At 38.5% G+C, this 19799-nt stretch overlaps 1 protein-coding gene across 1 annotated transcript; it reads right to left on the bottom strand.

Annotated features, from left to right (window-relative positions):
• Positions 1-589: 589 nt before the first annotated feature.
• Positions 590-16452, bottom strand: slc1a3a (solute carrier family 1 member 3a). The gene is made up of 10 exons (XM_047380781.1): positions 16311-16452; positions 15592-15918; positions 15024-15161; positions 8630-8834; positions 7870-7912; positions 6480-6748; positions 6138-6371; positions 5838-6032; positions 2857-2991; positions 590-2593 (listed from the first exon to the last, which is right to left on the bottom strand). Exons 2-10 carry the CDS (start codon positions 15773-15775, stop codon positions 2386-2388), a joined length of 1611 nt encoding a protein of 536 aa, XP_047236737.1. The 5' UTR covers positions 15776-15918; positions 16311-16452; the 3' UTR covers positions 590-2385.
• Positions 16453-19799: the final 3347 nt, after the last annotated feature.

The following is a 19799-nucleotide window of genomic DNA, read 5'->3' as shown; positions in this document are numbered from 1 at the left end:
CAATGATTCTGATCTCAGTAAACAAAAGGAAAAAAAAACTATGTTAAAGGTGTTTTAAATCTGCAGTACACGGTAGGACACAGAATGAGGCATCAAAGTTTACACCAGAACCTCCAAAGTGTTCTTCAAATGTGTTTCATGGAACTTTCTCAGCTGCTTGATGACTTATATTGGTTTGATAATAAGCTAATGGTGGATTAGGTAATGGCTTATCTCCACTATTGAGATAAGGCTTTGTTTATCTCAATAGTTAAAACTGGTATTATGGAATATTTAATGGAGATTTTCTCCATTTCTTTTGCAGGAAATTTAAATTAAAGTTTAACTTCAAGGTGGTGGACGTTGCACCAGTTGATCAATAATAAAAATAATAAAAAGTAATAAAAACTACCACCACTTAAAGCAGCCACTAATGCACCTTTAAGCAAGTCAATGCTTTCACCCAAATTGACTCAGCTGTCAAAGCCCCTCTGGGAAGCTGCAGATTTTTCACAAAGCTCCAGAACATTTACAACTAGGTATCTACTTCATTTAGGTTTGTTTTACATTTCTTTCCACTTGCAATGACGAAATAATGAACACACAACCAAACATTTTACTCATTTATTTTTTTAATAAAAACATTTCATGCAAGTCAAAACTACAGTTATCCAATCAAACATGTTCGCCTGTAAATTCATGAGATGAAGCACTTGCACCAGGTGTGGCACCAGCAACTGTAAACACATTTCCGTAGTGTGCAATGTAAAAAAGGGGATTGTTAGACTGGTCACAAGGTTAAAGAACAATTTAGTTACATCATCTCTATTTATACAACCCGCAAGAAAGTATTTACATTCCAATTTGAATCTAAAATTCTTATACACATTTATCTATGTCTTTATACAAGTACACTGTATTTAGATTAATCTTCTATACAAAATATCTGCTATATTTGATGAGTTAATAAAAAACAGAAGTCAAACAAGTTAAAAATGCTGCTGAAAATGAATGTGCTTAAAAGGACGTGTTATTAAATCAAAATAAATGAGAATCAGATTATGTTGATAAACATAAACGAGAATATAGGTATGCCACAAAATGAAAGATTGTATTTTCTGCCAACTATTCCAACCCATGCAAATCTGTAGTGATAGATGCATTCATTTATGTTTCAAGCCTGCTCTGTTGTAAGCATTACATTCATTCTCAAGATAAACAAGACGGTAATTAAAAAAATACAATAAAAAACATATAATAACGAAGTAAATCACATACAATGAAGGCAATGTTTTCATCTGTTCAATGCCTAGGATTTCATGTTTCTACTTTGTTGCAAAATAAAAGCTTTAAGCATGTTTTTTACTAAATATCTGTGTAATCTTTGGGTTTTTACATATTTGGATAAAACTAAATTGAAACGTGTAAAAAAAAAATCAGTTTTATTCTTGGTTGAAAATGAATGGCTTTTCATCTTGGATTGATAATCCACCATATATCCAGCCGAGTAAATAAATGGGCATGGAATAAAAAAGGCTGAGCACTTTATTGTACAGCTGACTACAACCATTGGTTGAGGAAGCTGTGTAACAAAAACACAGTCAGAGGGTATTTGACGAAACGTTATCCCAGTTATGTGTACTAAAAATAGTACTTACGTATAGTCCTTACTTACTGCTTTGGTTAATGAAGACCCAAAAGAACGTATGCCTAAAGGTACAATACATCATCCCCTAATCAAACTGAAATCTGTACAACACAGTGAAAGCGACAAGTGTCTGCACATATGTTTGAAGAAGCCCCTTTTCCAACAGAGTTTGGTAAACCATACTATGTGCATGATATCTGACACATTTTATTTGTCTACAGTTCTACAATAGCTACACCTAAAGGTTTCATATAAATCAAAAATGACAGCAAAAAAAAAAAAAAAAATAGATCTCAAAGAAATCATTACTCTGTACACTTATACTGTAGTCTTATGAGCTGTTCTGCTGAAGTGTTCAAAATTACAGAAATACCTCCCTCTAGTGAATGATATTGGTCATTACAATAGAGAAAATTGAAATATTGAGTAAAGGTCACAGACAGCTTGGTCCTGTAATGCAGTAAACAGACTGTAAACAGTCGCCATCCCGTGTCTATTATGTATCTATGGATGGATCGTTGTCCAATTCATCAGAAAAACCAACATGACCATAAATTGTTTCCAGCTTGCGGGGTGTGAGTTGCCTCACACATCAGTGAATCCTATTTGCCCTGAAATATGTTCTAGCAAGTATATATAATTGCATTCCCCATTCTCGTGAGATGGATATTAAAAAATCCAAGAGGGCTTAACAGAGAATATTGTGCAGTATGACGCTGTGATTTTTTTTTTTAAAGGAAAGGGTAGAAGTTTCAACACTACATCTTGGTCTCATCCGGAGTGGGCATCTCATTCTCATATTCGCTCTCCTGGGAAATGAGAATGTATGGCTTTTTATCTGGCTGCTCTACTATCTTGTTGCCCAACTCCAGGTCCTTGTTTCTCAACTCATGGCGAGACAAATGTTCGACTATGCCAGCTCCAATGGAGTCACCAAGGACGTTGGTGGTGGTACGCAATCGATCACTGGGAAAACAAACATGAAAACAGTCAAAGAGCAGAAACAGAGGATTGCAAGATGAACCACCTGAAAAAGATGAACAAGATAAAAGACTACAGCTATGTCAATTATGCCATGACTGCGTGGTATATACTAAATCCAGTCAATAGCCAAACAGTAGAGCAAGCAGGATGTTTAGAAGTACTATTTGTTGAGCAAAAACCTCAATTTGTTCTGACTTCGCCATTCAAAGTGAGGTTCTCTGAAGTCCATTCTTAATTATACTTACAGGAACCAGTCAACGGCTATTATCAGTGAGATGTCATCAGTGGGAAGGCCTACAGATGTTAGTACTATGATCATGGTTACCAGGCCTGCCTGAGGTATTCCAGCTGCTCCGATGCTAGCTGCTGTGGCTGTGATGCTGAAGAGGAAATGATAGACCAAAAGTCATGATTTATTGCTTTTTCAGCAATCTTATAATTTTGACTGCTGAGGCATTACTTTCCAATAGCACCGCCTTCCATAATTTGTCACATTACAGCCACAAATGTTGACGTATTCAGTGGGATTTTATGTGAAAGACCAGCACAACATAGCCTATTATTGTGGCGAAGGTTAAAGAAGAATGATGCATGATTTTAAATCCCCTTTTTTTTTTACAAAGAAGAATATGAAAAGCCTAGCATATATTTGTATTCATCCTCATTTACTTTGATACCTCTAAAAATTAAACCCATCTAGCTGCCTCCCAAAGTCACCTCATTAACAAATAGAGTTCACCTCTTTGCAATTTCATCTCAGCCCACAAACAGCTGGAGGAACATGAAAGATCCGCTCAACCATTCGGCGTGCACTCTCATGCAAACCTGGTCTTTATCGAAGAGTGGCAAGAAGAAGGCCATTGTTGAACAAAAGCCATAAAAAGAGAATTTTGGAGAAATAGTAAACTTTTGAAAGAATGGGCTCTGATCATAAAAGTCCAAATATTCTGGTTTACATGCAAAAATACTGTACATGTGAAGAAAATGTACACACTAAATCATGCCATCCCTGCAATGAAGCACAGTGGTCACAGCATCATGCTGTGGGGATACTTTTTTTCAGCAGGGAAAACAAAACTAGTCAGAGTTGATGGGAAGAAGGAGCTAAATACAAGGCAATTACATCAAATAATATTAATGTGTTAGACTGGACTGATCAAAATGTACAAACCTAACACTTACTGAGAATACGCAAAAAAAACTGACAATTGATGTTTACACAATCTGACTAAACCAGAGCAACTTTTCAAAGAAGAATGGGCCAAACGTTTTGTCTCTACTTGTGCAAAAATAGTAGAAGACACACCCCAACAGAACACCAGCTGTAACTGCAGTGAAAGGTGTTGACTCAGAAGGACTGAATACAAAAGTTACACTTCAGTACATTTCTTATACTAAAGATATCTTTAGTATAAGAAATGTTGATTTTTGTTGGTCTAGCAAATAAAATCTCAATAAAGTATTCAAAGATTTGTGGTTGTAATGTGAAAAATTATAAATAGTTCATAAGGGCATAAATACAAAACACTGCAAATATACTCCATTAGCTCCAGGGTTATTCCCCATGTGTACATTGTTAAATACACTGCTCAAAAAAATAAAGGGAACAGTCAAATAACACATCCTGGATCTGAGTGAAATAAATATTCTCATTAAATACTTTGTTTTGTACAAAGTCGAATGTGCTGACAACAAAATCACACAAAAATCATCAATGGAAATCAAATTTATTAACCAATGGAGGCCTGGATTTGGAGTCACACACAAAATTAAAGTGGAAAAACACACTACAGGCTGATCCAACTGTGATGTAATGTCCTTAAAACAAGTCAAAATGAGGCTCAGTATTGTGTGTGGCCTCCACGTGCCTCTATGACCTCCCTACAACGCCTGGGCATGCTCCTGATGAGACGGTGGATGGTCTCCTGAGGGATCTCCTTCCAGACCTGGACTAAAGCATCCGCCAACTCCTGGACAGTCTGTGGTGCAACGTGACGTTGGTGGATGGAGTGAGACATGATGTCCCAGATGTGCTCAATCAGATTCAGGTCTGGGGAACGGGCGGGCCAGTCCATAGCTTCAATGTCTTCATCTTGCAGGAACTGCTGACACACTCCAGCCACATGAGGTCTAGCATTGTCCTGCATTAGGAGGAACCCAGGGCCAACCGCACCAGCATATGGTCTCACAAGGGGTCTGAGGATCTCGGTACCTAATGGCAGTCAGGCTACCTCTAGCGAGGACATGGAGGGCCATGCGACCCTCCAAAGAAATGGCACACCACACCATTACTGACCCACTGCCAAATTGTTCATGCTGAAGGATGTTGCAGACAGCAGATCGCTCTCCACGGTGTCTCCAGACTGTCATGTCTGTCACATGTGTTCAGTGTGAACCTGCTTTCATCTGTGAAGACCACAGGGCGCCAGTGGCGAATTTGCCAATCCTGGTGTTCTCTGGCAAGTGCCAAGCGTCCTGCACGGTGTTGGGCTGTGAGCACAACCCCTACTTGTGGACGGTGGCCTCTCATACCATCCTCATGGAGTCGGTTTCTAACCGTTTGTGCAGACACATGCACATTTGTGACATGCTGGAGGTCATTTTGCAGGGCTCTGGCAGTGCTCCTCCTCCTGTTGATGTGCCATCCTGGATGAGCTGCACTACCTGAGCCACTTGTGTGGGTTGTAGAGTCCGTCTCATGCTACCACGAGTGTGAAAGCACCACCAACATTCAAAAGTGACCAAAACTTCAGCCAGAAAGCATAGGTACTGAGAAGTGGTCTGTGGTCCCACCTGCAGAACCACTCCTTTATTGAGTGTCTTGCTAACCGCCAAAGATTTCCCCATGTTGTCTTTTCCATTTGAACAACAACATGTGAAACTGATTGTCAATCAGTGTTACTTCCTAAGTGGACAGTTTGATTTCACAGAAGTTTGATTTACTTGGAGTTATATTGTGTTGTTTAAGTGTTCCCTTTATTTTTTGAGCAGTGTAAATAACTGATAACTGGAATATCATTTTAAAATGGGAAGCTGTGGTCCTGAAGTTTGGAGATGTCTCACTCTGGTTAAAGGAACATTTAATCTGAATTTATCAATCAGAGATTCAGATCCAACTGAGTAAATAATACATTTATCTTAGAATAAATGTATTAAATTGCTATTTCTTAATTATTTCTTTTAAATAAATATAACAATATGTTTGAGGAGAACATTTTTGCCATACCTGATGGTGAGAATCTGTCCAAAGTTAAGGTCATAATCATTGACCTGTGCGATAAAGATGGCTGCCAGGGCCTCATATAAAGCAGTTCCATCCATGTTTATTGTGGCTCCAACGGGAAGAACAAAACGGGTCACACGCTTGTCCACCTTGTTGTTTTCCTCCAGACATTTAAAAGTGATGGGTAATGTGGCAGAACTGTGTGAGGACAGAGGGATAGTGGTATGAAAGGTTATAAGACACAGTAAAAATGTGTTTAGAGACCTTTGTGGTCTTGGAACGAGTATAAGTTAAATCACAAACCTAGAAGAGGTTCCGAGGGCTGTGACAAGTGCTTGCAGCAGCCCAGCAATGAATACAAAGGGATTCTTTCTGGTGATGATGAAGTAGAGCGTTGGGAGGACAATGATGGCGTGGATAAGCAGACCACAAATAACTGTTACTGTGTACATTCCTAACTGGCCACCCATGGTTGAAATGTCATCCATCTCCATGATTTTTCCAGCAATGAGGAACAAAATACCAACAGGGGCATACCTGAAGATAGTGAGTTTAATAATTGTAGGATGGCAATATTTTATTATGTGTTTTATTTATTTATTTATTTTATCATACCCCTTTGCAGATCACATTTCTGGTACATACCACATTATTATGGCCACCAGCCTCATGATGGCCTCATTAAGGCAGTCAAAGAAGTCTTTCAGGGGTTGTCCCTGTTCCCTCATGTTCCCGATGATCAGTCCAAAGCACAAGGAGAACACCACCAGGCCCAGGGCATTAATTCCATTCACTGATCCCGGTACTGGAATCATCTCTTCTCGGGCTATTTGTTGGGTACCATTTTGGAGGAATATCGTGTCGTTCACTGTAACAGTCACGTGGATTACTCTCTTGGCATAATGCGTCTTGAACTGGAGTTTAAAGAAAAGCAAAGATAATTATTTCCTGGTTTGGGGAAATTTATTTAAACGTATTTTTGACAAATAAAAACAGAGTTGCCTTCTGGCCTGGGCTGAAGGTCTCGAGGGTGCACAGCAAACACACACAGAAATAGTTAGCGTTTGTGTCCCAAAAGAGTTTTCTATTGCTCATTTGTATGTCTGGTTAATGGCTGTAGTGGCTCACGGCTGAAGACTTCATTTGATTCACACCTTATGTTTCAATTCTAAATTAAATGGCTCTTTTGGTGTTTTTTCTGGGATTTGATTCCAAAATCTTAAATATTTGCCCGCCTTCCTACTTGCCTTCATTTCTGGCTGCTCCACTGTCTTGCCCGTGCGTCTATCCACCTATCTTGTTGAGTTAATTTGTATGTGGAGCAGCCGGGGTAGGTGATTTCCACTTGCTGTATCATTTGGGGCCCGCCTCTCCTAGAGTGCTTGCATTTTCGTATAAGTCAACTTCTGGAAACCCCCTCATCTTTTAATGTATTTATTATTAATGAATTCTGAGAACTGTTTTGCTTGGATTTTTCTTGTCCAGATTCAATACAAACCTTTAAAATCTCAAGAGCTTCATTTCATGGAAACAAATGCAAACATCAACACAACATCCTGCTAAATAACTTTAATCAAATTTTTCTGAGGCCAAATTTAATTATAGTGGCATCTTTGAAAACTACAATGTCAAAAAGATAGTTTGCTTACTGCATAAGCAAGTAGGCAATACCGATACATAAACAATGAAAAAAAGACATTTTTGTAATGAAAATGTCTACTTCAATCAGTAAACATTTCTATTAAGATTTAATATTTTTTTATTCAAAAATAGGTCAATCACTGTTCTCTGAAGTCTTATGACTTATAGTATATTCTAATAATAATGCTGAGTTTTTATTATGTGGCTGACAAAATGTGAATTTTCACCTAGGATTTTCACAGGAATGACACTGGTGATGTGAACGTACTTTGGAAGAAATATAAAACCAACACGTCCTCTAGAGAAACTTTTAATAACACCAACGGGTTCAGGTAATCTTACACTTATTGAGTAATAGAACATTTAATTAGAGATTAAGAAAAAGAAATTATACCTGTTTGGTGCAAGCTTCCACAAGGTTAGGAGGAAACATATTCCTGTGGGACAAAAACAAAAAAGGAAGTTTTTAAACTACTAGATATATAAAAACTACTTTTTGCTGAAAAATTGTTTTGACCGGAAAAATATTAGGTTTAGTGTGAAAAACTGAACCTGCCCACTTTTTAGAGCAATTTATATTTTTTGAAAATAGACTAAATTTAAATGGTAGTTTTGAACACATGCATCTGAGTGAAGCCTTTTAATTGTCTTTGTTCAGTCAACATGTAACATTTAGGATCTAATTAAAAAAACAAAGAGAATAGCTGAAATAAGTCCTGTTTCCACCTGCACATTTTCAGTCCCTTTTTGTGTGTGCTTTGTTTCCCTTCTCTGTTTTTGGCAAATAACCAAAGCTTTATGATGATCATTTATGAGTGGACTGTGGCTCAGCGGGAAGATTAGTTGTCTTGCAATCTGAAAGTTGTGGGTTCAATTTTAGCTTCCTCCTGCCACATGTTGATGTGTCCCTGGGCATGGCACTTAATCTCAAGTTACCTACTGATCTGTGTATCAGTGTATGAAAGTGTGCACCTTAGTGTGTGTGATTGTGGTTCTACTGTAAAGCGCTTTGAGTGGTCCATATGACTTGAAGAGCGCTTTAAAAGTTCAGTCTATTTATCAATTAAACACAGGAGAATGTTGCCTGATTTTGTTTGCCAACAGATTTTATGTGAAACTCGTTTGTCTTGCTTAACAAGCTCTATTTTGAATACCTGATAAGATCCAGAAAGGCATCAGCAGGGCTGACCTGCTCTATCTGCTGCTGCTTGGTGAACTCGTCCTTGGATCCTTTCCCAGGGTGAATAATCAGCACCATGACTATACCGATGAACACAGCAATTACAGTTGTGGTAGTGTAGTAGATCACTGCCCTCAAACCCATTCTTCCAGAAGCCCGTCTGTCCAGAGAGGCAATGCCTAAACAGGGCAAAATCATTCAAACCGAAAAATGCTTTGTTATATATATTCTAGGGCTAAAACAATTGATTGGATTAATCGTGATTAATCATTTAATGAAATAATTGTCAACTAATTTAGTAATTGAATAATCATTAACTGTGGTGTACAGACTCTAAAACATGCCATTTGCTCAAAGAACAACCTCCTTAGAGCAGTAATTAGGCCAAAACTGTACAACAACATATACATTTTGCATTTAAGATGAAAACCTTTCTTTGTCTGTAAATATGCTCTATCCATAACTTCTCATGTGGTAACGTTTTAGCTTCACCTGGTTGAAATTCTGTAAAAAAAATAAATCTCCTATTAAGCATCCTTTGCTATCCGATCATTAATCGAAAAAATTGTGGACAGAATAATCAATTAGCAAAATAATCGTTAGTATATTCTAATTACAGGGCTGCACGGTGGCACAGTTGGTAGCACTGTTGCCTTGCAGCAAGAAGGTCCTGAGTTCAATTCCCAACCAGGGGTGTTTCTGCATGGAGTTTGCATGTTCTCCCCGTGCATGCATGGGTTCTCACCGGGTACTCCGGCTTCCTCCCACAGTCCAAAGACATGCCTGTTAGGTTAATTGGTAACTCTAAATTGCCCTTAGGTGTATGAATGAGTGTGTGCTTGGTTGTTTGTGTGTTGCCCTGTGATGGACTGGCGACCTGTCCAGGGTGTACCCTGCCTCTCGCCCATAGACTGCTGGAGATAGGCACCAGCTCCCCCACGACCCACTATGGAATAAGCGGTAGAAAATGACTGACTGACTAATTACAAGTGTATAATTACAAGTGCATATTCTAAATACAAGTGTAACAAGTGTGTTTTTTTGCTGCAGCTTCAAAATTTATTACACACCCCTGTGTGTGACATAAAAAATGACTGTACTGTACATTGATGGAAGTTATTTTATTGTGATTTTTACTAATTGTTCCCCATGACAATCAGGATAGCATTGATGTGCCACTAATTTCAATTCTTGTGTGTGCCAGTTAGCCTGAGAAAAGGTTCTGTAATTATAGGGAGAATAAACCCAACTGGATTATCATCTCTGACAACAAAGAGCCACAAGAAACACAATCTGACAGCGACCTTTACTGCAGGAAAAACAACACCTGCTACAAAATCCCTTCGGGGAAAACGAATAAAATCTGCTTTTATATTGCAAATTCACATACAGCTGCAGGGGTTAAATATCCAAAATATGGTTCCTGAATTGTAATTTTGTCCTCAAGCTGGACAAAAAGTAGTACACAATCTCTGCTTCTGTATCTGCAAGGTCTTGCACGTTCCTCTGTGGCATTAGTTTGTTGTGAACACAGCATGCAGAGATGTCAGTTGCTGATTGCCTTGGTTGAATCCAGGGCAATGGTTGTTCCTTAGAGAAAATGATACAGGGAGAGGTGTAACTGTACGTACGAATGATGTCTCGTACAGAGAAAACCCTCTTCAAAGGAACTACAAACATACTTTTTCTTGTGTCTGGCAAATTTTTGCAATGTAGGAACAAAGTTCTACTACAAAATTACACAAAACCTGAAAAAGATGAGGAGCTGATGGTACACACCATAAACAGTCTATAGGGACAAAGATGGGAAAAAAGGGCACAAAGAGAACTGAATTGGGAAATGGACAGGCTGCTTTAAAACGTTTCTATCCAGCTATTTTCTTTGTACAGAGCTGTTCAGCAGGCTTTTGTGTGTTGAGGAGATTTATGTATTGCTTTTTAGCTTTGTGATGTTATGGATGTTTGCTGAGAAGTTTGTGGATGTCACAGTAGGTCAGAGTTGTTTGAGGGTCACTACTTGATTGTCTGGCTTAGGGGCTTTGGGGTTTGGGAATTACACAGGATATGGAAGAGGATTAGAAAACTGATTAAAAGTATCATTACAAAGAGTAAGAATTGTTTGGGTGTACGTCCTGCCCCAGTTTTGCCCCTCTTTGTTCCACTTGTCGCATGTCTAGGACTCCAGACATGTCTCATGTTTTTTGTCTACCTCTTTCTGACCTTCTCCTTCCCTTTCCTCATTTTCCATTTTCCAGTTTACACCTCTTCTCTTTTCCAACCATCCATCACCATCTCTTGTGCCGTCTTGCACCCCAAGTCTGTTCTCTTCTTGTCTCTCCCTAAATCTTTTATCCCTGCTATCTTTTTCTAACACACTGATCTTATTGCCGCAGTTCTTTCATCCACAGTTCGCTTTCTTCCCGTTCTCATTCTGACGACCCTGGGAAAACTTGTTGACTTAGTCCACCCCGCTCATACTCACAATGATCTCCAGACTTTTGTCCAGGCAACAACAGATGCAGCCTCACCAATTCAATCATTTCAAAAGATTGCAAGGAACAAGATTGGAGGAGTGCAAGTTGAATGACTTTCTTTGTAGTTTTGGGAGAATGCTCATCGGTCCTGGTTTGTGAGAGTAGGAGGGAAGCACAGCGTATAGTGTTTTCAGCTTTGATTTCAGCTCAACAAACTTCGATGTATTTTTTCGATTTTATGCAATAGACCATAATAAAGCTGATAAAGTGGAAGGTAAATTGCACAGTTCAAGGTAAATTATACATGCTTAACATTTTGTAGAAATATAAATCTAAAGTGTTGTGTCCATTTGTACTTAGCCCCCCTGAGTCAATACTTTTTGTTTAGTCTTTTAGATATGTGTCCACTAGTTTCGCACATTACAAACTAAAATGTTTTGCCCATTCTTCTTTACAAACTACCAGCTCAATCTGTTTGGATGGATTGTGTCAAACAGCAAATTTCAAGTCTTGTCACAGATTTTCTTTTTTTTTATGTACTAGTGGTCTTTGTTTTTTTTCAGTTTTTTCAAAAGTGAGCTGACAGGAAATGAGGTAGAGAGAGGGGAAAGACATGAAGAAATGTCAGCGGGCCAAGACTCGAACCCATGACAGCCACATCTAGGACCAAGGCATCCGTACATGGGTTGCGCACGTCACTCATGTGCATCTCCTGCTCCCTTACCACAGATTTTCAATTGAACTTAGGTCCTGACTTTGACTGGACAATTCAAGCAAGTCCCTGCTTTGATTTAAACCATTTTGCTGTAGCTCTTGTTGTGTGTTTACAGTTATTGTCCTGCTAGAACCAAACCCCCTGCCTCAGTCTCAAACTTCTTCAGCTTCTAACAGGTTTTTTGTTGGACCTTATTCCTGTTCTGATTCTCCTGTATTTAGCGCCTTTTCCCTGTTTCTGTCAAAGAAAAGCATGCGTACAACATGCTGGTGCCACCAGCACCATATTGTTTATTGCTGATTGTGTGCAATACAAAATCAAATGATGGTCAAAAAAATATTTATTTGTGTCATTTTCTGAAGTCTAAAAGTTAAGACCTTATTTTGAATTTTATATTTTTGCATTTTCTGTTTGGATGAATATAGTTAGCACAGGCTTCTTTCATTCTCTCCAGCCTTTTATTCTCTATCCTTTCTCCTGCTGTATTTTATCATTCCTTCATTAATCTTTGCAATATAAAAACTCTTTGGCAATTTCTCATTACTCATTTAGTATGTATTATCTAACAAATCAAAGCGTCTTCTGAGTTCTGTTTCACATTTAATGAGGAGACCATATAAGCCTCTTTCTCATAAGCCTCTATCCGTTGCTCTCCTTATTCGCCTTACAGCTCCTCCTCCTTTACCTTCCCTCATTTCTTACCTTCTTGGGCCCCTATACATTCAGTTCAAAACCCCTCGCAGGGCCCCTGTGAGGTCTTCTTGAATTTTTTTCAGGCTCTCAGCTCAGCTTTACTTATAGCTCGAATGAACTCAAAAGCAAAACCTTCTCACATGGGAAAATTTATTTCACACTTTCGGGCACAGAATCATGTCCTTTGGCCATGTGATTGTAGGAAATGCAGGAATAGGTTATTCTCAAAGTCTTGCTCAATGTCCTACATATAAAAATGCTGCTGTTATTTCAACAGGGCAGGATTAAAGCTGCTGGAAATCTAATATTTCAACATGAGGAGCTGCATGTCTATGTGCATTTCACACACACGTCTTAAATATATTAGGTTCAGGCCATCAGAGTGTCAAAGATAGTTTTAGTATCATAGATATTTGATAAGAAAATGAATAGGATATCATGTAAAACGGGATTTTGCAGAATTATTTGTTGAATTATTGTTTCTTTTAAGAAAGATTTAAACATAACCAACTAATGGATGTGGCAGTGGATGAGCAATATTTTAGGAATTAAAAAAAAAATCTAAGTAAGATCCCAATGTTAAAATTCAAAAATGGCTCTGCTTAAGAAATAATCTTTAACTGCTTCTTGTTATTTTTGTAAAGATTTTTCTTCATTTTAGATATTTTTTCTTACAAACATTTTTTATAAATATTGGTTCGGTGATAAAAAATAATATGGGTTTAGGTAAATCTATGAGTTACAATTTCTTTCTGCATACTCCAGCACGGTACATCATATTCCTCATATGAAGTGGTCTGTTCAGTGCAGTGCTGTTCCAGAAAAGGCAGAAATATAGAACATATTTCTTTCGATTCTCCAGGTTTTGCTCAAAATGTGAAGTGTAACCGATTTCACATTATAATAAATAATCAAAACACCCTTCTGTAACAGTTCCTCCTAAATGGCTGTTTAGAAAAAGATAAACAATATTTAACGATACAAAAAGACGGTTGTAGTAATGTAACTACTGATTATGCATACTTTTCTGGAAACAGAGGCAAACAACTTGAAAGCTGTACCGCACACTCCTGTGATTTCCACACACTGTGGGTGAAATCATGTGCCGTGAACGAATCAGGATGCTGATGTTATGCTCAGCTGTAGCACAAAGCAGACTATTATAAGATGTGTCTCTGTCATCCCCTCTGGAGACTGGACTCTCTCCCTGTCAGTCACTGCAGACGCCGGATATTTGCTGCTCCAGTATTTGCCCGTCAGGGTAACGTGAAACTAACCAGTTCACACATTCTAAAATGTTGTCAAACACAATGGAATAATTGGTGGTGCTGCATTCAAATCATAACCATTATTAACAGGTCAAACATGTGATTCAGAACAGAACTACAAGTCAACACGTTTGGATCTTATCTATGAGATCATCGACCACTACTGTCCTTGAAACCAAAGTGTGTCAGCAAATAGTTGGCTCACTCTGCTACTCATAATGTACACATAGATCAGGGAGCAGCAGAAAAATAAACAACCTTGACTCTGTAGTGCTTTACGACAAAGTGGCTTCATCCAGTGATGTAGATCCAGAATCAAAGAACTAATGCCAATGGAGTAGATGTAGCAGTGTTGGAGGACGCAGTGGGACGCTTTTGTAGCTACAAAATCAGAAGCAAGCTGTGGAGCCATGCAGAGCAGACATACAGGAGGGTCATTGGGGGAAGTACAATATTGTTTATACAAGGCGATGGAGTAACTGCTTGTCCTAAAGTTGTGTGATACAAAGGTTAAACAAATGACCATTGGAATAGTTTTGAGGATGTCTGACCATACCTTTTATTGTGCATTTAAACTAGATAAAGTCAAGGACAACACGTTGTGCCTTGAACAAGCTTTGGATGTGCTGAGCTTTGTTCCATATATTTGTTAACATTAAGATGTAGTTACTGACGCTGGTAATAAACATGATCGAATAAGTCCAGCACATATTATTAAGTGTAACATAAAAACTATAATTTAACAATTTAATTTATTCAGTGTCCTTCTCTTTTCTATTTATTTTTCTCTTACTCATGTCAAAATAACTTCTTTTTATTTCAATTTTGTTTGCTTATTTATTTATTTGTTCCGATGTGGTGATCATTAGTGCATTTGAGGTGGGTTGTTTATTCACTCAGCTTGTTAAAGTAACACAGAACAGGAGTGTTTGCCACAATAGACAATGGCCCTGATGATACCCAAGCTTGGTTGACATTGCATTAGTCACTATTGGTTTTATTAAAATGCATGATTAACCCTTTTATGGCTTCTTGCTTTTTTTCACACTGAAACTTCTTTTACTAAAAGCAAGAAGCCAGGATACAACAAGCAACCAGCACCACTTCCAAAAAATAACTAGGAATAATTCTTTGCTTATTAAATACATATGCCTCTTCTTTCTGGTTGCAGCGTGTTTGTTGGTCAACTTGTTATTGCACAAAGCTATTATATAATACCTGTGATAAGACTTGAAACCAGCAATGGCAGCACCAGCATCTGGAGCATTCTCATCAGCAGCTCACCAGGGAAAGACAAGTACTTCACTTCACGGTAAGACAGTTTGTATGGACGCAGGGAAAATCCCAGGATTATACCTGCAGGGAGATCAGATGTGGAGACAAATTGATAAATTTCACAATGTTACACAGCACCAGGAAGGCTCAAGCAACACTGCTTAACCACATTGAGGTAAGCATTTGTAACTCATTTCCACTCAATTCTATTTTTTCCAATGAGCCTTTTGTTGACTCTAACACAAATGTATTGACAGTTCCAGGTGACAGAATCTGCAGCCTGACAAGCATCCTAAAATTAACAATCTGTCATGACTTGGTGTATTTCTAGCTGCAGATGTCCTTGCTCTAGTTGGGTCAACTTCGCCTCCTCCTTGATAGAATTTAAAGGTCAGTAGAGGAAGTTCAAAGGTCAGCCACAGGGTCAAGGAAAAACTAGTCTGTTATATGCATCAGAGCTAACTATGCTAGGTCTTTGGTTGTTCCTTTCTTCAGACAAAGTGTCCCTTACCTGTAATAACAGCAGTGATGGTTAGAATGACAAAAGCATTTCTCATGAAGAACCCCTTCACTTCGTCCTTCTTGATGTTCTCCACTTTCTTTTTGGCGAGCTGCGATCTTGATTGGATCCCAGCTCGGATCTGGTGGAGACCACTGCGGCTCCTCTGTGGGTTCTCGCCATTGCTTTGAGTCATATTTGTGGCTGGAATCTGCAGAGCTGCTGTTCACAAGCAGGCCTCCACAGAGATGAAAACGCTGTAGATGTGCTGATGAGTCGGGTAAATCCTGTTCCTCCTGGTGGTCACACCTCTCCTCTGGTTAATGGATTCGTAGTTACCTGCTCAAAGGAGGGACATGATGTAAATGAAAAAGTAATAACGAGAAGTTGACAAATTTTTGTTATTTGAAACATCCAGCAAATACAAGAAGAAGTTAATCTCTTATTAAAATATGTCTGACTGCTCTTTCCTCTCATATAAACAACAATAAAAGCAACAATGTTAGAAATTCTTCATTCAAAACATATTTTAGCATATAAGCCATGGAAAGCTGCATTCTAACTGAAACACCAGCGTTTTACTTGCAGCTGTAAAGAATTTACAAACTTCCTTTTCTGCACACACGTGTACAGTTTGATTTAGATAGACAGCTCATCTCAGAGCCAGAAACTCTGCTTCTGAGTTTTATCAAAGATGATAAAATACGAACATGAAAGCTTTTTTCTAGTACCTTTAGACTTGCGCAATGAGGTCCTCTGGAGCAATGTCTGAGTTTTCCAGGGAAAAGTTCAGCCTTAAAGCTTGGATCAGTGTAAGAGGGGAAGACGGGTTCTTTGGCTGTGAGCTGTGAGCTGGCCGTGCAACCAGCAATGAAGAGATAGTCAGTGGAGAAAGAAAGGGGTGGAGAAAGGAAAGGAGGGCCTAGCGTCAGGGATGAGGGAAAGAAATAGCCAGTAAGAGGATGGAGGCGGTGCCCTGACAGAAGAATGGTAGTCGCTGAGACGCGCACTGTGGGCCTGTGGGGAAATAGAGGGGGGTCAGCAAAAAACATGAACTAAGGTGGAGGAGGGGGTGCTTTGCAGGCGGAGGCATGAGGAATAATGAGCTTTTCAAAAAGCAAAAAGCAAAAAAAGACCTTGTTTTCTTTGGTCCCTCTCAGCTGTCCTTTGAAACAGTTTTCTTCACGCTTCATAAGTTCAGCCTGACTGGAGGTTCATGCAGAGAATGAGTCAACAGAATAAAACAAACCCCATCTATTGAAACAGGATTTATAAACAGTGTATTGTGAAATGTGTACCTTTTCCTATTTTGTCTTGTCAAGTAGAAAAAAATTGAAGCTTTAAGGAATATTTTTCTCAGTAAGTTTGGAGGAGCTGCAGAGCTTTACAGCTCAGGTGGAAAAAAGTGTTGACGGACTAACTATCAATCCTGCAATTCATAGATCTGGCCTTGTGGCAAAATGGCAAGAAGAAAACCATAAGAAGTTTTGCTCGCAGCTTGCCACACGTCACATAGACCTAAATCCAATTGAGAATCTTTGCCAAGACTTTAAAACTGATGTTCACAGATGCTCTCATTTAAGTCTGAATAAGTTTGAAATATTTTAGAAGAATGGGCAAATGTTTCCGTCTATAGATATGCAAAGATTGTAGAGACACACCCCAAAAGATTTCCAACAGTCACTGCAGCAAAAACTGGTTCTACAAAGTGTTGACTTAGGGGGGCTGAATGTAAATGAACAACACACTTTTCACATTTGTAGTTTGCAAAAAAAAGAGAAAAAATCAAAACCATCTGTCATTCTCCTTTTACTTTACAATTATATGATACTTTGTGTTGGTTTGTCACATAAAACCTCAATAAAATGCATTGACCTTTTTGTTTATAATGTCACCATATGTGAAAAGGTCAGAGGGTATGTATTCTTTTGCAATGCCCAGTATGTATATGATGGTTGTCAAGTTAATCCAACAAATCTGACAGTTTTAAATGGTTTACTATCTCCATACAACTGGAGTGCACTCTACAACGAATCAAGCGCACCCATCCCTGTCATTGCTCTATCTCAGCAGGCAAATCTATAAGGTAATCCTGTTCACCTGTGCTCAGATTGAATTCTATTCAGAGAAAGAACTTCAGCTGAAAGCTTCTCCAAAGACACCACTGGTAGGAACTGGACAATATTATTTGAAGTACATAATACATATTTAATTGGAAAAACTAAAACTGTACTGAAATTTGCTGATTGTCTGTGGTTGGATACATATTAGTATGCACGCTTTGCAACATAGTTTGTTTACCTTTTTCATTCACTGTTAAGTTAAAAGTAAATTATTAAAAGCATTAATTAAGAAACTAGTTAAATATGAAAAGTCAAAGTGAACATTGTTGTTTCTGATGTTTAATGTTTATCTCATCTGTTTGTAGGTTATCAACCCACTTAAGTCCTAGGAATGTTGCACTGCTGTAAAGATCCATCTAAAAAGAAAGGATGAATAAACAAATGTGACTGAGCTGAGTTGTTCCTGCGTCTCTTTGGAGAAAGCAAGCCTTTTCAAGTTTGGGAAAATGCTGAAGTGACTTCAGATGGAGAAAAAAACTTGAGAGTTGATAACCATTTTGTTTTTTTGGAACACGTGCACTTTATTGGGATTGTTTAGTCAGTGTACAGGTTGGCCCCACCAGTCTGGCACCCCATGTTACTGTCACTTTGAGACCCCTTACCCACCACCCCAGGAATGAAACCAATGGGGAAGAAGGTCACAATTGGGTTTTGCATAACAAAAAAAAAATTAAACAGGACCAAGATAATTTTAAGGCTGAAAAGTACAAAAACCCAGACATAAATTTACATACAAACAATACTACCATGTTTAAGTATGCGCCAACCACTGGGCAGCCTTCATAGAGGCAAATACGTGTCTGAACAATGCAGTTAATATTTGGAATTATGTGTCTGAACAATGCAGTTAACAAACATTTGGAATGACAAAATGTACATTTTATGCCCCCAGATAAAACTGTAGAACCTTAGGGGTTTCCTTCAAACCTAGCCAAAAAACCTAAACATTACCATCTCCTTCATCGTTCCAGTTTTTTGTTTAATCCTGAATCAAGCACCAAAAATAACTGAAGCCATGCCAATGAGTTGTCATCTAGGCTATGTGCCCGAGTGTGTATGAGAAATGTGTGGTTCTGCACAGAGCTGAAGTTGTTTGGGGAAGGGGAGGAGGAACAGTCTGTTTAGAAGCATTTACGGTGGACGATCTTTACCTATACAGGCACAAGCCACATCCATTGTGAAGATCTGTCCCATTAGTCTTCCAAAATTTTATGGACATAAAAGGAATTTTCATAGATGGAAGAAAGACTGGGAGAATCTACAGAAGCAGGGGGATCCAACTGGCTCAGTTGAGGTGAAAAAGTTTCAATTGTTGGATAGTGTGGATGAAAGGATATGTCGTGAATTGCACTTGTTTTCATATGATACTGCTACAGACATGTTCAGAGTGATGGAAAATAGATATGGAAACAAGTCAAGTATTGCTTTGGAGATTATTGAAGAGCTTGAGAAAATCCCACCCCTGAAAACAAATCAGCCAAGGAAAGTGATAGACCTCATACAAACAATTGAAAAGGCTCTAGATGATTTGACAGAGTTGGGTAATACTGGAGCCATGAAAAATCCTCTGGTTGCTAAATCTTTGGAGAGCAAACTACCTGATGTTATAAAAAGAGATTGGCTAGTTTTTATGGTTAATCTTATTAATGGGGTGACAGCAGACAATCATTTTGACAGTTTCCTCAAATTCTTGAAGACACAAGAGGAAGTTCTGGAGAAACTAGAGCAACTGGGAGTTGGTGAAAAAACAGAAGTTTGAGAAACGACATGCTTTTACTCGATCCATAAGAAAGAATCATGGCTGCATTGTGTGTGGAGATGCAAAATATGGAGATAAAATATTCTTCTGCAAACAATTCAAGGCAATGAATGTACCTGAAAAGCTCAACATTGTGAAGACATTAAATACATGTAGAAAGTGTCTGAGAAAGCATGAAGAGGATTCTGAATGTATAAACACTTATCTATGTAGAAACAAAGATTGTAAGAAAGGAAGCTTTTCAGATCACCATTTCCTTCTTTGCCCAATAGTTGAGTTTAAAAGGAGTGGAATTGATAAAACTAGAAGGAGAAGCAGATTTACAGAAGAACAGGAGA

Source organism: Girardinichthys multiradiatus, chromosome 12, assembly GCF_021462225.1.
Source record: "Girardinichthys multiradiatus isolate DD_20200921_A chromosome 12, DD_fGirMul_XY1, whole genome shotgun sequence".
NCBI classification, from domain to species: Eukaryota; Metazoa; Chordata; class Actinopteri; order Cyprinodontiformes; family Goodeidae; genus Girardinichthys; species Girardinichthys multiradiatus.
The sequence above is the reverse complement of the archived record's forward strand: the minus strand, read 5'-3'. Positions and strand labels throughout refer to the sequence as shown.